General features: G+C 35.5%; 1 protein-coding gene across 3 annotated transcripts in view; it reads left to right on the forward strand.

Moving 5' to 3' along the window:
• The window catches only part of LOC140436639 (glucose dehydrogenase [FAD, quinone]), a 72,541-nt gene extending 56,030 nt beyond the window's left edge, over positions 1–16,511 (forward strand). For all 3 annotated transcript variants that reach the window (XM_072525633.1, XM_072525635.1, XM_072525634.1), the window contains 5 exons: positions 2,638–2,886; positions 5,496–5,639; positions 6,870–7,199; positions 13,377–13,655; positions 16,110–16,511. In XM_072525633.1, the coding sequence (XP_072381734.1) occupies positions 2,638–2,886; positions 5,496–5,639; positions 6,870–7,199; positions 13,377–13,655; positions 16,110–16,486 (1,379 nt within the window). In that variant the 3' untranslated portion in view covers positions 16,487–16,511. The remainder of the gene's footprint in view (positions 1–2,637; positions 2,887–5,495; positions 5,640–6,869; positions 7,200–13,376; positions 13,656–16,109) is intronic.
• Positions 16,512–18,474: the final 1,963 nt, after the last annotated feature.

Here is an 18,474-nt window from a genome sequence, read left to right on the forward strand (position 1 = left end):
ACTAATTTATTTAGATTAAAATTAATTTATATTACAATTTATTACAAGCTTATTTCACGACAACAATACGCGCTTTATATTTCAAAACTAAAGTTTATAATTAAATCGTATTCTATTTATATTGGAAAGGTGGGTATAGTCCTACCAGAGATCTAAGAGAGTCATTAATATTTATTATCGATAAGTGTCTACTGCAAGACAGCGGGGGATCGCCTCTGGACAGGATCGTACTTTTATTTTCGATTTATATTACTTATTCGATTGTTAGGTGTGTTTAAAAGCCGGTCTTTATCATTGTCTCCTAAAGAAACAATTATTATAGATCTAGATAACGACAGTGATAGTGAAACTGACTTGTCCATGTAATTTTTTTTTAAATGTAAGTACTTTTTGAATTGTATTTATAAATGATAAACTTTCTATGTATACGTAATTTATGTAAATATTTTTAAATTCAGTTGATAACGGTATAAAACCAGCTTTTAGACACACCTCAATTTTGAAAATTAGTTTCTAAAATATTTTTGCCTCTGTTCTTTTTGGACTCTATTTAGAAATTTTAGAAATGATAAAGTTTTGTAAATACGTGAATGTAGTTTATGTAAATATTTTTGCAAGTATTATAACTTTAGTAGACAATGATAAAGACCGGCTTTTAAACACACCTAACAATCGAATAAGTACTGCAAATCAAAAATAAAAGTACGATCCTGTCCAGAGGCGATCCCCCGCCGCCTTGCGGTAGACCCTTATCGATAATAAATATTAATGACTCCCTTAGATCTCTGGTAGGACTATACACATATGCGAGACGAACTGTTCGCGAACCGTTTGCGAACAGTATATTCGTATAATTGATACGGAAGAACTGCTTGCGAGCTGTTTCGTTCGTCGCTCGTCAGGAACCACGGCTTGTCGGTTTTTGGGACGAACACAAAGGATATTCGCAGTTCAATTTGGACGGTGTTCGCAGCGATATTGTCTGATTGTGTCACTTGTTCCTAGATTGAATTTAGTCAATATTTTTTCAGTCAATTTTTTTAGTCAATAGTTTCCCATGATGGAACAGTGGTTCAAGAATAAATGTATTGAACTTTTGACTTAAGTCAAGAAAAGAGAATAGGTACTCTGGGATCCAAAAAACCGTGATCACTTTCGAAAAAAGATGATGCATGGCGCGATATAGATGAGAATGGACATGCCACCAGCAGACTGTAAGCCAAAGATGATAACCCTATTGGCATCGTTTAGGAGCAAAAAAAGACTCTGTTACTTCGCATAAGTTGGTTCGTACTTGGTTCGTCGCTTTTCATCGATCGTAACGAGTTTGCGATGAGTTCGCTGTAAACATATTTTCAACGAACTGTTCGCGAACAGCTCGCGAGCATTTCGTGAACAGTTCGGCTCGCATATGTGTACCCATCTTAGGTTATCTAGAACCTTCCTCGCCCTTCCACGGAACTCCAGGTAATGTTAAAGCAGTTTCGAGTCCCCCCCCCCCTTAGAATAGTCTAGACCCTTGAGAGAGTAACGCCGGGACACCTGCTTCTGGGTCATTGAACTCCTACCTGCGATCCGGTTACTTGTGGCGTAAGGCCTTGCTCCGAGAATCATCTAACTTAGACGTCAATCGTAAGGTAGAGGGATGGCATAACATTACTAAATTAGGTTCGGAAAATATGTTAAAGGTTTAAGGTAAAAGGTAGAAATTACAACCTGGCCACAAGCTTCAAAAGTTCTAGCTGCATCTGTTCTAACAATCAGACAGCCATCAACGCAATGACAACCATAGTCTCAACTCTAGCTTTAGCACTAGAATGCAAGGAGTAAACCTTGAGGAAACGGTGAATAGCAAGATGCTTCCCTAATTGTATGGCATGCGTAGCAGATAGAAGCCCAATTAGCAGGTGTGTACGTAATAACGAAGACTATGAGGAAGATCTCCGACAAGATGGATCTACCAAATTACAGGAATATGCAAAAGACCTACGCATGAGTTAAAAGAAATGACTGCATCACGATGACTACTACACTCCCTCCGGGGGTTCAAGGCGGAAGAGAGAAAGGTAATAACGCCATGCAGGAGACGGTATCCAGTCAAACAAAGGTATTAGTAGCAGAACCGGAAACGAGAAATAAAGATGCCTGGGAAGCTACTCAATGATTCAATAAATTTAGCAAATGAACATAGAATACTGTAATTCACTTGTAACAGTTGTCTGAGATACCAATTCCTTGGGAGTGTGAGGTTTTTGGGAGGTCCAAGCCCCACACATGGCGTTCAGGATCTCTGAAGGAGGAAGTTGGGTGGGACGCGACAAGTCAGTTTGCAAGGGAAAACAATAAATACATGCATATGCAAACACATAGATAAGCTGGGACGTATATACTAGAAGATATTTGAGATACATCTTAATACCAATCAGGTTTTAGATGTTAACAGTTAAAAAAGATGTATAATAAAGAAAAATCTATAGCATATTAAAGAAAATCAATAGTAATATAAAAACTGGCAACGTTTTTTAAAGTAAAATCCTAGAAGTTGTTAATACCTCACATAAAAATAATTCTCAAGTGAAAGCTACGAAGGCCTACAGTTTAATATATACTAGTATATAACCTTTTTTCTTGTTTTAGGTAACCCTGGGTGGAATTACGAAAACGTTCTAAAATACTTCAAGAGATCAGAAGACAACAGAAATCCGTATCTATCAAAAACGCCCTACCATAGCAAAGGTGGTCTATTGACTGTACAGGAATCCCCATGGAGGACACCGTTAGTGGTAGCGTTTCTGGAAGCCGGATTGGAGATGGGTTACCCCGTAAGAGATATTAACGGTGCTGATCAGGCTGGGTTTATGATAGCACAAGGAACTATCAGAAGAGGTATTTATTGTTTAGTACTTTTTTTCAATGTTAAGAATTATTTACCTCTTTTCTTGCTTTCTATTACTCTTCTTGTTTTTTTTTTCGGTAGTTTCTACCTCTGCCTCCTCAGCTATTTATTTCCTATAAATTCTTTTTATTTAACTTTATCCTTCTTAATTTTTATTCTCTCAACTTGATACACGTTAGTGCCACACCTAGACTTCCCCTAAAAATAAATTCCTGATCTCTGATCCAACTCTGTAGCTGTCCAACATTCAGTGCCTTTATAGCATAGCTGGTATTGAGGATGTTTTATAGAATGTACCTTTCAATTTCACTGAAATCTTTTTGTCGCACAACAGATCACTCGCCTTCTTTCATTTCATCCATCTAGCTAACTCCACTTTTAAATGAAGATTCTGGATAATTTAATTTTATTCTAATAAGTTTTAAAGTGTTTTCTTCAAGAGCTGATCTCCACTGTTCCAGTCTCCACCACATCTTTAAACGGTAAGGAATGACATTTTGGAATTTATCTGTTATCTGATTCAACACTAATAAAAATAAGTCAGGGGTGGGGTTTCCTTGATGTTGTAATGATCTTGTCTGGATGGGAAGTAGGGGATTAAAAGAGAATAGGAAATCCAGGTGCAAGTATGTTCACTTTGCAAACCGGTGCTCAGGTGTTTTGAAGGACACAACGGTGAGCTTTTTAGACGTGTGTCTATAGATCTGGGGTATATTTATAAAAAAATAGGGAATTAAAATCTACCACTGAAAATGACAGAATTTGGTAATGAAAGAAAGGAGAGAAATAAAGCGCCACTTAGTCCATTTCGAATTAATTACCTTCCTATTAATTACCAGAAAAAAGGAAGATTATGAGAGATTATTAAACAAATAATTGCTACGGATAACAATTTTTATTTCTTAAAAGTTCAGCCAGGTAAAAGTATTATAGAATGTCAACACATTAGCAAAGTAAACATAGATCAAACAAGGCAAATAGCGAAAACAACCAAAATGTAAATTTAGACAAATATTCCTAAAATTAGATCGATTACCTTTGTAACTGGGTAAAGCTGAAAAATGAATTTAAATAGCAAAATTTAGCAAAAATACTTTGACATTACCTCAGTTATTAATCTTTTTCGACTCCTACGATATACTGGTTAAAACAAAAATGCTACACTGTAACATGAATATTTTGCAGAAGCTTATTTGAGCCTCTAGAAATGACGCTTTGTAAGCGTCAAATTAAACACATTCTGTTAGCATATGTTTTATTGTTATTGATATACATTTACTGGATTTTGGAGCTTGTGTATGAATAATGAGATAAGATGAGCTTTTTTAGCAGTGCTAGGCTACAACCACCTATAATTACCCCTGTTTTTAACCAAGGTACTCATTTTAGACAGGCTTTAACCAGGACCTGTAGATATTTAAAAATATCTAGATGTTTTCTCCGGCGCTGGAAATCGACCCTCGACCTCCTGCATGAAAGTCACAGACTCTACCGCCTGAGCTATCTGTCCCTAGCCAAGACTTATTTTACATGAAATTTTTTAGGGCTACAAGATGTGTAAAGGTAAACTTTTTGAGCCCTTCGTTTTTAAGGGCATGTGGTTTAAACGACTCAAAAAGGTACCTTTCACGATTAAATGTAAACTTATATTAAAACCACACCAAAATTTTCTATAAAAAATACTTTATTCTTGTATTCATGTTTTTTGTCATAGTTCCTATAGTTTTTATGTTATTTTGAAAAGAAGAACTTTTCTTAAATTTCAAAAATTATTTTCAACGAAATCAATTTTTTTCAAATCAAAGTATTTTAAATGGATCAAACTTTTAGAATATATTGTTAGTGCATTGTGCAATTTCATTTTTTTGGAAAAACCACGAATTTTAATTCAGTTTTTTAAAACTCTAATAAAATCATTTTATTTTTACAACAACTCATTTACTTTTCAGTTACTTTTATAATACGTCAATTTAAGGGTTTCAGCAAATACTTTATAAAACCTTTTTTCGTTTTATTCGTTTTTTTTCGTAAGTATTTTCGTAAAACCTTTTTTTTTAGGTTATTCACTTATTATTTACTTCCAAGTTAATTCGAATAAACCGTCACTTGTGGCAATCTCTAACTAGATTTGTATTTAAAAGTAATAAAAAAAACAATCGTTTTGTTATTTTAAGAGGTTTATTTTTATTTGTTATTATTTTGCAGTTAAATGTGATATTTTCGAATTATTTTTTAAAAACTTCCCGAGAATATGCATTTTATAAGGCAAATATTTTAGGAAAAAAAATATTTTTGAACCTTGACTAATTCGAAAACTATTGACTTATTAAGAAAACTCCAATAAACATGTTTTCCTTAAAATTGATTCTTTTATCGATTTCTGTGGTTATTTTAAGTTTAAATATTTTCAACCTCAAGAAGGGGAGCATTCACCCCTAGGATAAAAGCTCACATCGGCACCATGTAACTTCTATTCGCAGGAAAAATCAAAAATGTGTGTTCTTAACTGTATATTTGACTTGATTGTTTTGTTAAACTTTTCAGAACACGGCGCCAAATCAAGAAATTAATTATTATAACATATAAAAATTGCTTTTAGGATCAAGATGCTCAACAGCGAAAGCTTTTTTGAGGCCAGTGAAACTTAGAAAAAACATACACATAGCCTTAAATGCTCATGTTACACGAGTTTTGATTAATCCCACAACAATGAGGGCGTTTGGTGTGGAATTTGTCAGAAATGGTAAGTTAGTATAAAAAGGGCCGTCAGTTTAAGTAGTTTAAGGTGAGTAATGTGAAAGTGTATTCTAAAAACACATTAGCGAGATGTTGAACTACGAAAAAATAAAAAACATATTTAAGATTTATTAATATATATTCAATTAAAATACAATATGTATTTGACAAGGATATTTTTTGTGGGATGGTCATCGGTCACAAAGTTGTAGAAGACAACAAAACGAGCTTGCTCCTTCATACTTTATTGAAGACGTTTCGTATATGATCCCATACACATCATCCGTTCAACTAAAAGTAAATCAATGAGCATGCATCCATAGAGAAAATTACAGAAAATAATTCTTGTAAGTTATTCTCAGTAATTTTGTAATTTCCAAACTTTTCTTTGCGCCCCATAAAGGACGTGTTCCATGTCTGGCGAATCGTGTAAAATGGTTTCTTAGAATTGCTGTTGTTTCATGCAACTTTGTATTGCTAGTATTATTCGTCAAGTCTAGGAACGGCTTTATAAATTTTGTCCATCTGCGTAAAGAGCAGACAGAGAAAGTATTCGGGAAGAAAGAAATGGATTACAGTCGTTCCTAGTTTTGGCCAACTGTATGTGTATTTTGTTTTATTTCCAGGATATTGTAGGTATGATTTCCTCTTCTCGTATGCCAAATCTCTGATTTCGCTGTTGAACTATGGCTTTGATATTTTTATTGTGTTAATAAGGTTAATTTTCCTAACTCCCATACTGTTTTTTTTTGCAGATTGTAGTATGTTACAATATATTTTTTATTTACTGAACCATTGTTCAGTTTAGTAACTAGAATTTATATATTTTGAAAAATACCAAAACTGTTAAATATGTTTAACTATTTTGTTTATATGGGATTAAGCCATAATTATTGGTCGGGATGAAAATCACATTTTTAATTAACTAGTGGTTGAGGTTTCGACTTCCACTCCGGAAATCGTTCTCAAAAAGATTATTGATTTGATATTGACAAAAAAAATTTCATTACAACCAATAATTGTACAATAATATGAATATAATAATTAAATTAAACATGCCACAAGAAAGTAGTTTCAGAACCTTGCTGTTAAATATGTCTTTTATATTTTCACAGACTACCACATTTTATTTATTTATTATACCCACACTGACTAACTGACAACGAGGATTTTATTATACAAACTGCAGCCATCTCTTTAAATCAAAGGAGACTTTTATTTCGTTTTATACTTTTAGGAAGGAAGCAGGTTGTCACAGCCAAACGAGAAATCATCCTCTCAGCCGGTGCCATTAACACGCCGCAGATCCTTATGTTGTCGGGAATAGGGCCAAAAGATGAACTGACGAAGCACGGAATTCCCGTCCTTCGCGATCTACCAGTGGGGGAAAATTTACAGGACCACGTCGCAATGGGTGGTTTGACGTTCAGAATTAATAAACCAGTGTCTATCGTGCAGGACCGGCTCCAGGCTTTTCCCATGACGATGCAATACGTGATGCACGAGCAAGGTCCGATGACCACGCTGGGAGGAGTAGAAGGACTGGCATTTGTTAATACTTATATGGGTAGGTAATTGATTAAAAAGGGTTATTCCTGTTATGATTCGCTTAGGTTTCTGAAATAGGTTTCAAAAATAAAGTTATATTTTGAAGTGTTTTTATTAACATTTTACTTTAATCTCGATATACGTCTATCCAATATTTATCTTTTATTCTTCTGCTTCGCTTTTATATTAGACACTATGGCCTGTTGCGTACTAATCGTTTTCCTAGGCATTCTACCCTTCTTCTTTCAGAATATTTATCGACGATGAATGTTTCATTGGAGATTCAATCACCTCTGACCATCTCCCACTACTAGTCAAAACCGACTTCAATTTTCCTCCACAGATTGGAACTGCTATCTATAGGCAAGATTATCGTAAGGTTAATTGGGAACTGTTCCAAGAACACATCTATCAAAACCTCCCAGAGTGAGGTAACATGTCAACACGTACTCAAGTTGATACAGGGATTTCCAAAATTCAAAAGCTTCTTCAAGAAACCTCATCCCTAGCAAATCCAATAACTTGATTTAATCTATATACTCCAGCGCGACCACAAAAAAATCATTGCAAACCAAAATCCAAGCGAAACACAAAGTGATCAGAGATTATAAAATATTCCGAGATCTCCTCATCAAAACAGAATATAACCAATAGTCAATAAGGTTGGAAGTAAACAAGCTGAAATAAAAACAGAGGATGCGAGTTACAGCCAGCCTACACTATCGTGAGGGTTTAAAATTCTGGAAACAACTCAAAATCCTAACTAAACAAAAAAGTTAACCACGCTCCCATCTCAAAGTCAACGACATCATTCTTAACAATCCTCAAGATAAGACCGAAGCCTTCAAAACACACTCCAGGCCACACTCGTTTCCCCAAACAACCTCAACTTCAACGAAACATCCAAAAGGTTAGCCGAGAGTGAAAGATATATTCTACTACCCTCAGGCCCACATGGGGCCCATCCTCATCCGATTGTAGCCCCTGTGACTGTGTGACTGAGGACACCGTCAGGCAGATGTTTAACTTAGGTAAAAACACATCTCCTGGTCCTGATGGTATCCATAGAAGATATCCAGAGAATATAATCCCTCTGCTCACCAATATAATCAATGCATGTCTCACGCTGAGCTACTTTCCAATCTCATGGAAGGTAGCCAGCACAGTCATGCTTCCCAAATCAGGGAAACCCCCAACCAACGCTGAATCATATAGACCTAATTCGTTATTAAGCACCCTAGGTAAAGTCTACGAGAGGATCCTTAAGGAGAGACTCATAGAATTCCTAGACGCTCACTTTGCCATTCCAAACTACAAATTTAGATTCAGGGCTGAAAATTCTACTCAAAATGCATTGATTGAAGCAGCAACTTTCATTTCACAATCAATTAACGAAAAAAGATACGTCATAGGCATTTTAATAGACGTCCAGAAAGCATTCGATCAGGTCTGACACACAGGCCTGATCGAAAAACTCCATCTTGCTGGACTGCCTACAAGTTTCGTTAAACTAATAAATTCCTATCTCTCTAATCGGACTATCCGGATCAAAGAAACACACTATCCTTACCATTCACTCCACAAGCTGGTGTACCCCAGGGCTCAATTCTAGCTCCAATACTGTACACAGTTTACAACAGTGACATCCGCCGCCCTCAAGGTAGATCGGAATCCCTATTACTATTTAGTGACGACACTGAGCCCATCTAGTGGAACGCTGGGACAAATGTCTGTATTCGATAGAGCTCAAAATTATCTAAACAGAGTTCTTAGGTGGAGCAATAAATGGAGAGTCACTATTAACGCCTCCACTGTCCTAATACTAGGGGCCAGATAACCTTGCTAGGAAAAGACCTTGCGTTCAAAAACTCGGTGTCCTATTTGAGAGTTCATTTTAATAGGACTCTCAAGTGGAAGACCGATAAATAAAACACCCTAGACAACGTAAGAAAAAGGGCAAAACTCCTGGCAGCGTTGTCTGGTAAACTTGGCAACACGTCAAATAAAACGCTATTGCACACCTATAAAACTTACATAAGACCAATAATCGAATACAAAGCATGCGTCTATGCGTCGCTTAATACCCGTCAAATGAACACCATTATGGCTACTGAAAGAAAAATACTCAGATTCTGCATGGGGAAATGCAGAGACTACCCGTCAGCACTCATCCACCAAGTAGCAAACATAACATCGATTAAGGTCAGAATCCGAAAGCTCAGCAAGAGATATGTCCTTCGCACTATATTGGGCTCAAACAACCGAGCCAAGCAAACACTTAAAACTCCCTGCCATCGCCGAGGGCAAATACTCATCAGAATTCCCGAAAGAAAAGTTCAATTCCATCCAGCAAAACTTCTACATAACAATGGAAACGAACTTCTCGATGAGTATTTCGACGTTTTAGAATCAATTCCCCTAAAATATCGCAGTTAACAACTGCAAGCCAAAAACACTAATTAAGATCCGTTCCTAGTATGGGCAGATAACACCTTGAAGTACCTCCCCTTGACTTATCTGGCTTACTAACAATTGAGCTCGCACTATATTGAGCTCAAACAACAGAGTCAAGCAAACACTTAAAACTCCCTGCCATCGCCGAGGGCAAATACTTACCAGAATTCCCGAAAGAAAAGTTCAATTCCATCCAGCAAAACTTCTACATAACAATGGAAACGAACTTCTTGATGAGTATTTCGACGTTTTAGAATCAATTCCCCTAAAATATCGCAGTTAACAACTGCAAGCCAAAAACACTAATTAAGATCCGTTCCTAGTATGGGCAGATAACACCTTGAAGTACCTCCCCTTGACTTATCTGGCTTACTAACAATTGAGCTCGCACTATATTGAGCTCAAACAACAGAGTCAAGCAAACACTTAAAACTCCCTGCCATCGCCGAGGGCAAATACTTACCAGAATTCCCGAAAGAAAAGTTCAATTCCATCCAGCAAAACTTCTACATAACAATGGAAACGAACTTCTTGATGAGTATTTCGACGTTTTAGAATCAATTCCCCTAAAATATCGCAGTTAACAACTGCAAGCCAAAAACACTAATTAAGATCCGTTCCTAGTATGGGCAGATAACACCTTGAAGTACCTCCCCTTGACTTATCTGGCTTACTAACAATTCCTCTAGTGCGCTGCTTAACACAAACGTCACCTGCTTTTTAGCGCTCCACCGCCAAAAAAATCACCATATGCAATATCACCCTGACGTTTACTACACTACACTGGCTCCATGGAGCATCCATGGAGCATCCCAAAAAATGGAGCATCCCTCCTTGAAGAGGGAAAAGCCTAAACAAGGTTAAAACATGAAACAACCCCCCCCCCCCCCCGATTATTTATATCTGGGATCTTAGCGGTAATCAGCTTTTTCTTTAATTGTGGTCATTCCAACTTGTATTTATGTACTTCCCTTATTTTCTCGTTTAGATTATATATATATATATATATATATATATATATATATATATATATATATATATATATATATACAGAGTGAACATTTGAAATTTGATGTTTGTAAAGTTGCCAGATTTATCATTTTTTCGATATCATTTAGTCACTTTAGTTTTTTAAATACAATACCCTGTATATTGAACCTTTATTGAAACCTCCCCTTCAACACCAATTTAACCGTATATAATGCCTAATGGTCTTACTAAATTTTTTTAATTCAAAGTATGTCAAAATTTGAACAATATTTGAATGCGTCTATTAAATTTCTCCATGTATCTTTCAAAATGGATTCATCAATAATTCTTTGCTTTAGCTCTGCAATACTTGCTGGTTTAGTATTCAAGTATCACTAATAAAAATCATCTTTAGGATTCCAATCGGGTGAACGAGGAGGCCATTCAATACTACCTAATCTACCAATCCCTCATCCGAGAAATCTCTGATATAAATAACGCCAAATATTTGCACCAAACTGAGATAGAGCTCATTCTTGCTGGAACCATATCTCATTAAAATTGGATCCAACCTTGTTTTTCAGGACAGGTACAATTATTTCGTTTCTACCTAGCATTTCATAATTATCGCTTGTTAAATTTCCTTCTATAAAAAACGGCCCTTTAACTGAGTTTTCTCGTATCCAGTGGAGATTTACCTCACTCCAATACCTTAAATTTTGGCGATTTACATTCCCACAAATATTTCTTCGTCGAAAAAACATATATTGTTAACGAAGTTCTCGTCAGTTACAATTTTATTCATCATTACCTCACTAAACTGTGTTGTACGACCATAGTCGAATTCATTTAGTTCTTGCAACAACTGGATTTTGTAGGGTCTAAATGAATTCCCATGTAATATAGGCAATACTGAAGAATGACCTACATTATGTATTTGTTCAGCTCCGCGTGAGGATGTATGTGGATCTTCTAAGAAACTCTGCATTAAATCTTAAGTTTTATTGTAATTTTTCTTGGTCTACCTGTTCAAATGCCTTCTTTTACTCGATCAGTTTCCGCAAGCACTTTACAATTTTTTGTAACGTCGCGTTATAGATATGAGAATAGTTTGGGAAAGTATCGTTGAACAAATTGGCTACTTCACTATAAGATCTTTTTCGATCGCCGTACCTCATGATTAAAACAGTAATTCGCTCTTTTTCATTCAAAACCATCTTTATTGTAGAGCTTTTAAAAACACATAAAGCAACTGTCAGCTTTAGTTATTAATACAATTTATTTTACAAAATTTTTCAATTAACGTCAAGCTATTGTTAGTTTTATGAAGTAATGTCAAAATCACACCATTCTATATTTACTGAATTATTTCAAAACTATTTGGCACTGAGAAGTTTTATTTATTTAAGACCTTTGTGACCACATAAAATACAAAGTATTAAATATTGTTGAGCTTGTATTGAAGTGAGGATTCCAATACTAATAAAATATACAGAGTGTTTAAAAAACCAAAGTGACTTATGATATCAGAAAAAACGTTAATATATAGAAAAGTTTAATGGAAGTGAAAAGGTAAAATGTAATATCATGTGTTGCAAACAGTAAAACATAATACAAAATAGGTACATCGATGGAAGGCAATCGTAAATACGTATTTTCCTGTTTGCATAGGTATCGGTAAGTGTTGTACTTTTTAACGAACTTCTAAAAGAAAGATTTTCATTTTGTTTTAAGAGTTTCTTAAAAAAAATGTGACCTATTATTCTTCTTAGATTTATTACAACGCAAGTACCAGTTTTTTGGGGATTCAAAGGCTTTTCGATAAAAATTGTAAATATACAGATCTGTGCATATTATTTAAATTAAAAAGATAAACCAAATCACATTCAGATTTGTTTAAGAAAAAACTGTGCCAAGAATATGCTTACTTGTTGTTATTTTGGAACCGTCGACAATACTTTACTAACCTTGGATAACCAACTGTGAAAAGTTCATAAATATATTGTAGTTTGCCTGCAGAACACTGTCGCTTTTTAGTAGGAAATGGACTGTACTATAAGATATACATTTACTTTTTAGTCCAATAGAAAAATTGATGTTTCTAGATTTTTGTCAATGAACTGCCGAACTACATCAATGTTTTCAACTATACGTTCAGACAGCCGTCCACATTCAGTTTTTGGTTCTGGTGCGACCTCAGGTAGTGGAAACAGAGTTTGTTGACAAAATTTTATTTTAAGACGATAATAACTAACAATAATAGATCCCAACCCACCGCAGAACAACGGTAAGACGAAAGGGAACGTGGATACAAAAGGTAGACATTGCGATGGAAGATAGACATCTACAAGCAGGTGCCTCAAAATATTGCAAGTGGTGGGAGCATTGATGCGAGAAATGGCGACAGATGTTCGTGCCGTGAGTTCGTAGAATACCATGTGTCACTCTAATGTAATTTTTTTCATAAAATAAAACAACATTTCTATGTTCTTGATGAAGGTAAAAAAATAAATAATCAACGAAATATCGAACTGATGAAATAAATATAGTTTTAATTCAAGCAACATACTTGCACGGACGATAATTAAGAAGGACTTTGACTCCAATTATATTCTAGTATTTATAAATTTAGGAACTGTTAAATTTTATAAAATATATTATAAAAACGAATATTCATTATAAAATCCCTATTCAAGCCACACATTATCATTTTATCTAAAAATAAATACAAATACTACCGACTTAATTATGTTATGACCGATTTTCTTTTTAGGAAACCGATCCTGGCCAGACATTCAATTCCACATGGCGCCAGCGAGCATTAACTCCGACGCGGGGGCTAAAGTTCGGAAAGTTCTGGGACTCACAGACGAATTATACAACACAGTTTACAAGCCGATAGCAAACAAAGATGTGTACACATTGATGCCGCTCCTTCTTCGACCGAGGTCTCGAGGGTGGGTGAGACTCAGGAACAAAAATCCTTTTTCACCGCCGCTGATCAACGCAAATTATTTCGACCATCCTCTGGATATTTTAACTCTAGTAGAAGGTATTTTTACTCATTCACATATTAATATCAATATCTTTAAAAATATTTTTGAATTCAATAGAGACTGTTCACAAACGAGTTGTAAGCATACCACGTTGCCAAGCTTCTGAAGTGGTTGTCACTAAATTATTCTGACTCGAAGTTTTGCAGTTTGTAAGAATAATGAAAAGGTGAACTGGTGTGAGCACACATTCATGAATGTCATGAAATAAGTCTTTTACTCACAATCCGTTATAGGTTTTATTAAAGTTGAAAAAAGAGAATGAGCTACCCGTTTCGCTGTTTACAAACTTTTACAGAATGTTCATGCCCTTAAGAAACTAAAACTAAAATACATAGTGTATATAACAAAACGAACAAACAATTATTTGAGTAGTACAGAGGACTTAATCAATAGTCAGTCAATCATGACGAGTAAATAAAATAAAATAGAATAGAAATACGTACGTGTGCTTTAAATTTAAATTAGATTTTGTAAACAGCAAAACCGGTAGCCCATTCTCCTTGCGATTGTGAGTAAAAGACTTATTTCCCTAACATTCATTTGCAATTTGTATTTGTTCATGGTTTAATTAATTCCCTAATAATGTTTTTAATTAAGCATCCCCATTATTAGGCATTAATTCCCCTTTCGCGAATTTTTGCTAAGAGTACTTAAAATGGTTATAACTTAACTAGGAAAAGTCAAATGCTTTGCAAACACGATATTTTTTTGAAAAATCGTCTTATTTTTTAACACGAAAACGATGTATTTTTTTATCTAAGTCCAGTCTAATGCTTTGCACACACGATATTTTTTTAAAAAACCGTCTTCTTTTTTCGCACGGAAACGATGTTCTTTTTTATCTGTTCGGTCCAGTTAACGAGACACCCAATAAATTAAAATATAAATATGAATAGAAAAAGACGACAATATGCCTATAAATTGTTAATATGATCGTAGAATACACCTTCAAGATACTTGATTAAGATCCTTAGTTCTAAACAATATGCGAATAACTATCTATTTGGCTTTCGTTGTGATATCGTTTAAAGCCTCAATTTGCCTAGGTGAGATACATAACTGGAAACATTTTTCAATTCAATAACAATATTGGATTACAAATAGATTATAAAAATGGTGACAAATATCCACAGCCACCGACAACAATATAATAAAATTAACAGAGATAATACAGTGCAATAATAGCAACGTAAAGTAATAGCTCGTAAAGTAAATCGTTTTCGTTTCATGGCCATCAAAGTAGGTGACACTTCTTGCAGGTACCCATTGAAGTGGGAAATAGCAGGACATATTCGCTGGCCGGCTGTATAGGAGTTTGTACCAGCTTGAGTGTCTGACGATATAAGGGATACAGAAATAACGTTATAACATTCTACTGAAACCAATTCATATACGGAAGGTTTTGACAAATTGGTGCTCCATTCGACAATATATTTGGCTTCAACTCATATGTATATGACTCTGTCTGTTTTTAAATGTGCCTCCAGTATTTTTGTTCTTCCATCGTTTTCCTGGTCTTCCTACTGATTGTCTTCGTATTGGGGAGCCGTCTCTTGCGTCTTTATTACTCTTATTTGTTGTCATTCGGCTTATATGATCGTTTCATTCTACTCTTCTATTTCTTACCCAGTCCTTGATGATCTCCACCTTGCATCTAAGTGTTTTCATCTCTGCTCTTTCTAACATCATTTTTGTCCTCTCAGTGTCAGGTCATTTCGTTCCCAATATTTTTATTTCTCCATATTGTTTCATTCAGCCAACGTGCGGCTCTATTCACTTAATCTTCCACCTCTGTTTTGAGCTTTCCGTAGCTGGATAATGTGATGTGATGTTATATTTAAACTCCATCACTTGTTCTATTATCTGACCTTCCAGCTCCAATTTACATCTTAGTAAATTTGCTGTTATAACCATGATTTTTTTGCGTCTTTTTTGAGGAAATTAACATGTTAAATTTTCTGGCGGTTATATTAAATTGATGAAGCGTACGTTGTAAATCATCTTCACTTTGAGAGAGTAGTATTGCGTCCTCTGTACAGCAGATTATTTTAAGTTGTTTTTCTCTCACTTGGTATCCTTTTTTAGTTCTTACTCTTTTTATTATTTCATCCATAATCAGGTTAACAATAGAGGACTCAGGGAATCTCCATGTCTTATCCCATTGCTAGCTTCAATAAGGTCAGTTAGTTCTTCTACTTTTACTTTAATTGTGTTGCTTTGGTAGACATTTTCGATCATTTTGATTATTCCTAAAAGTATCTCTCTTGCGTACAGTAAGTGGATAACGTTCTTTAATTTGACCACGTCAAATGTTTTCTTAAGGTTCAAGAATCATAAATATGCCGGTTCCCGACCTAAAACCTTGTTGTTCTTCTGCTAGTGTTATAATTTCATTCAGTTGATTTGTTTTGGGTGGATTCTATGCAAACATAATATAATATTTGTTTTAGGTGCCAAAATAGCAATCAACATTAGCGAAACTCAAGCCTTCAAGAAATTCGGCAGCCGCCTACATAACATTCCGTTTCCGAACTGTAGACAGTTTGAATTCACCAGTGATAAGTACTGGGAGTGCCATATCAGGACGATATCAATGACAATATACCATCCGGTTGGGACGTGCAAGATGGGTCCCACATGGGACAGAGAAGCAGTCGTTGATCCACGATTACGGGTTTATGGTGTCGGGGGTTTGCGGGTCATAGATGCTTCGATAATGCCGACTATCCCTAGTGGGAATACCAATGCACCAACCATTATGGTAGGTGAAAAGGGGGCCGATTTGATTAAAGAAGATTGGCTGGGGATTAGAAGCCAAAATGTGTAGAGAGTGTAGAAACTGTTTTTATACTTTGTTGGTTTTTTTTGTTGTATATATATTATTTTTATAATTTGTCTTTTATTTATCAGCAGACGAAAGTGACTTTTGCAACACGCGACCAACTCTTAGCAAACCTACCTCAAGTCAGACAGGAAATGCTTACCGTAAGGATTAAAGGATGCGGAAATAGATTCTTTTAAAACCAAGCATAAGGGGCTAAACAAAGAATACAACACAAACATCGATGTTACAATGATCTAGAAGCAGAACATGAAAAATTCGCTGAAGAAAATAATAAACATAAAGCGGCAATAGATAAACTAAACATCAAAATCGAAAATTTTACGAAAGTAGATAGCAGTTGTAGATAGAAGAATTGGTGGAGAAATCATAAACACCATGAGATTTGCAGATGACACGGTAATTATGGCTGAGAGTATAGAAGAACTACAAACTTTACTAGATGCAATAAATAGTGAATGCATTCAAATGGGACTTTACATCAACACAGATAAGACCAAATTTATGATAGTACCAAGGAGTCCAATAAATAATGAACAACTAACTCTTGGTGGACAGCAAATAGAGAGAGTGACAAAATATAAATATCTGGGAGCTTACATCAACACAGAATTAGATCCAGACCAAGAGATCCGGGTACGAATAGAAATGACAAGGGCAGCGTTCTTAAAATTCAAACAATTGTTCTGTGACAAAAATCTGAATACTGCGCTGAGACTGAGGTTTGTTGAATGTTACGTCTGGTCGCAACTATTGTACGGGGTAGAAACATGGACACTAAAAGCGCAAATAGTTAAAAAGATTGAAGCCTTTGAACTTTGGATATACCGGAGAATACTGAGAATTCCATGGACTGCCAGGGTCACCAATGAGGAAGTGCTGAGAAGGATGGGTCGAGACAAAAAATTGTTGAGAACGATAAAAGTACGCAAGACTGCATACCTTGGACACATACTAAGAAATAATAAATATAGTCTTCTGCAGGTCATCATGCAGGGTAGAGTCGATGGCAAAAAGGGAATAGGTAGAAAGAGGAAGTCATGGCTGCGAAATATTCGAGACTGGACAAACATGACTGTAGACGAATTATTCCACGTTGCAAAAGACAGAGAAGCTTTTAAAAATGTGGTAGCCAACCTCCGTTAATGGGGACGGCATAGGAAGAAGAAGAACATAGCAGTTAATCGAGGATTTTAATGCAAAAATTGGAAAAGATGAGCATTATAGGGATACTGCAGGGCAACATAGCTTACATTATGTAAAAAGCCAACGGAGAAAGATTATGTCAACTATATCACAATCAGATTAATGATGTACTGATTTCAAAGAGATGGGCCTCCTCCATCCAAGCCTTACGTTCCTATAGAGGAATAAGTTGCAACTCTGATTACTTTTTAGTCCTTGCCACTATGAAGCAAAGAATTAGCAATATTCAGAAGGCTTTGGAATGTAGAGCCGCAGGCTGCCTAAATGATACATGCCAATATAGAGAAATAAAAATATCGGGAAAGAAACGAAAGGCAAAATTTATAAAACAATCATCAGACCAATAATGACATACGCGGCAGAAACAAGACCTGACACAGACAGGACAAAAAGGATGTTAGAAACAGCAGAGATGAAAACACTTGAAAAAATTGATGGTAAGACACTATGGGACAGAGCTAGAAGTACAGATATACGACGTAGATGCAAGGTGGAGAACATCAAGAACTGGGTAAGAAATAGAAGAGTAAAGTGGACCGATCATATAAGCCGAATGACAACAAATAGAGTAGTAAAGACGGCTAGAGACGGTTCCCCAATAGGAAGACGATCAGTAGGAAGACTACGAAAACGATGGAACGACAACTTACTGGAGGCACATTGAAAAACAGACAGAGTCATATCTATATAAAAAGAAGAAGAAGAAGAAGCTTTGGGATATGTTAAAAAAAATGAAATATAAGTAAACTGGGCAACCAAGCAAATCT

The sequence above is a fragment of the Diabrotica undecimpunctata genome, chromosome 3, assembly GCF_040954645.1.
Source record: "Diabrotica undecimpunctata isolate CICGRU chromosome 3, icDiaUnde3, whole genome shotgun sequence".
Lineage (NCBI taxonomy): Eukaryota > Metazoa > Arthropoda > Insecta > Coleoptera > Chrysomelidae > Diabrotica > Diabrotica undecimpunctata.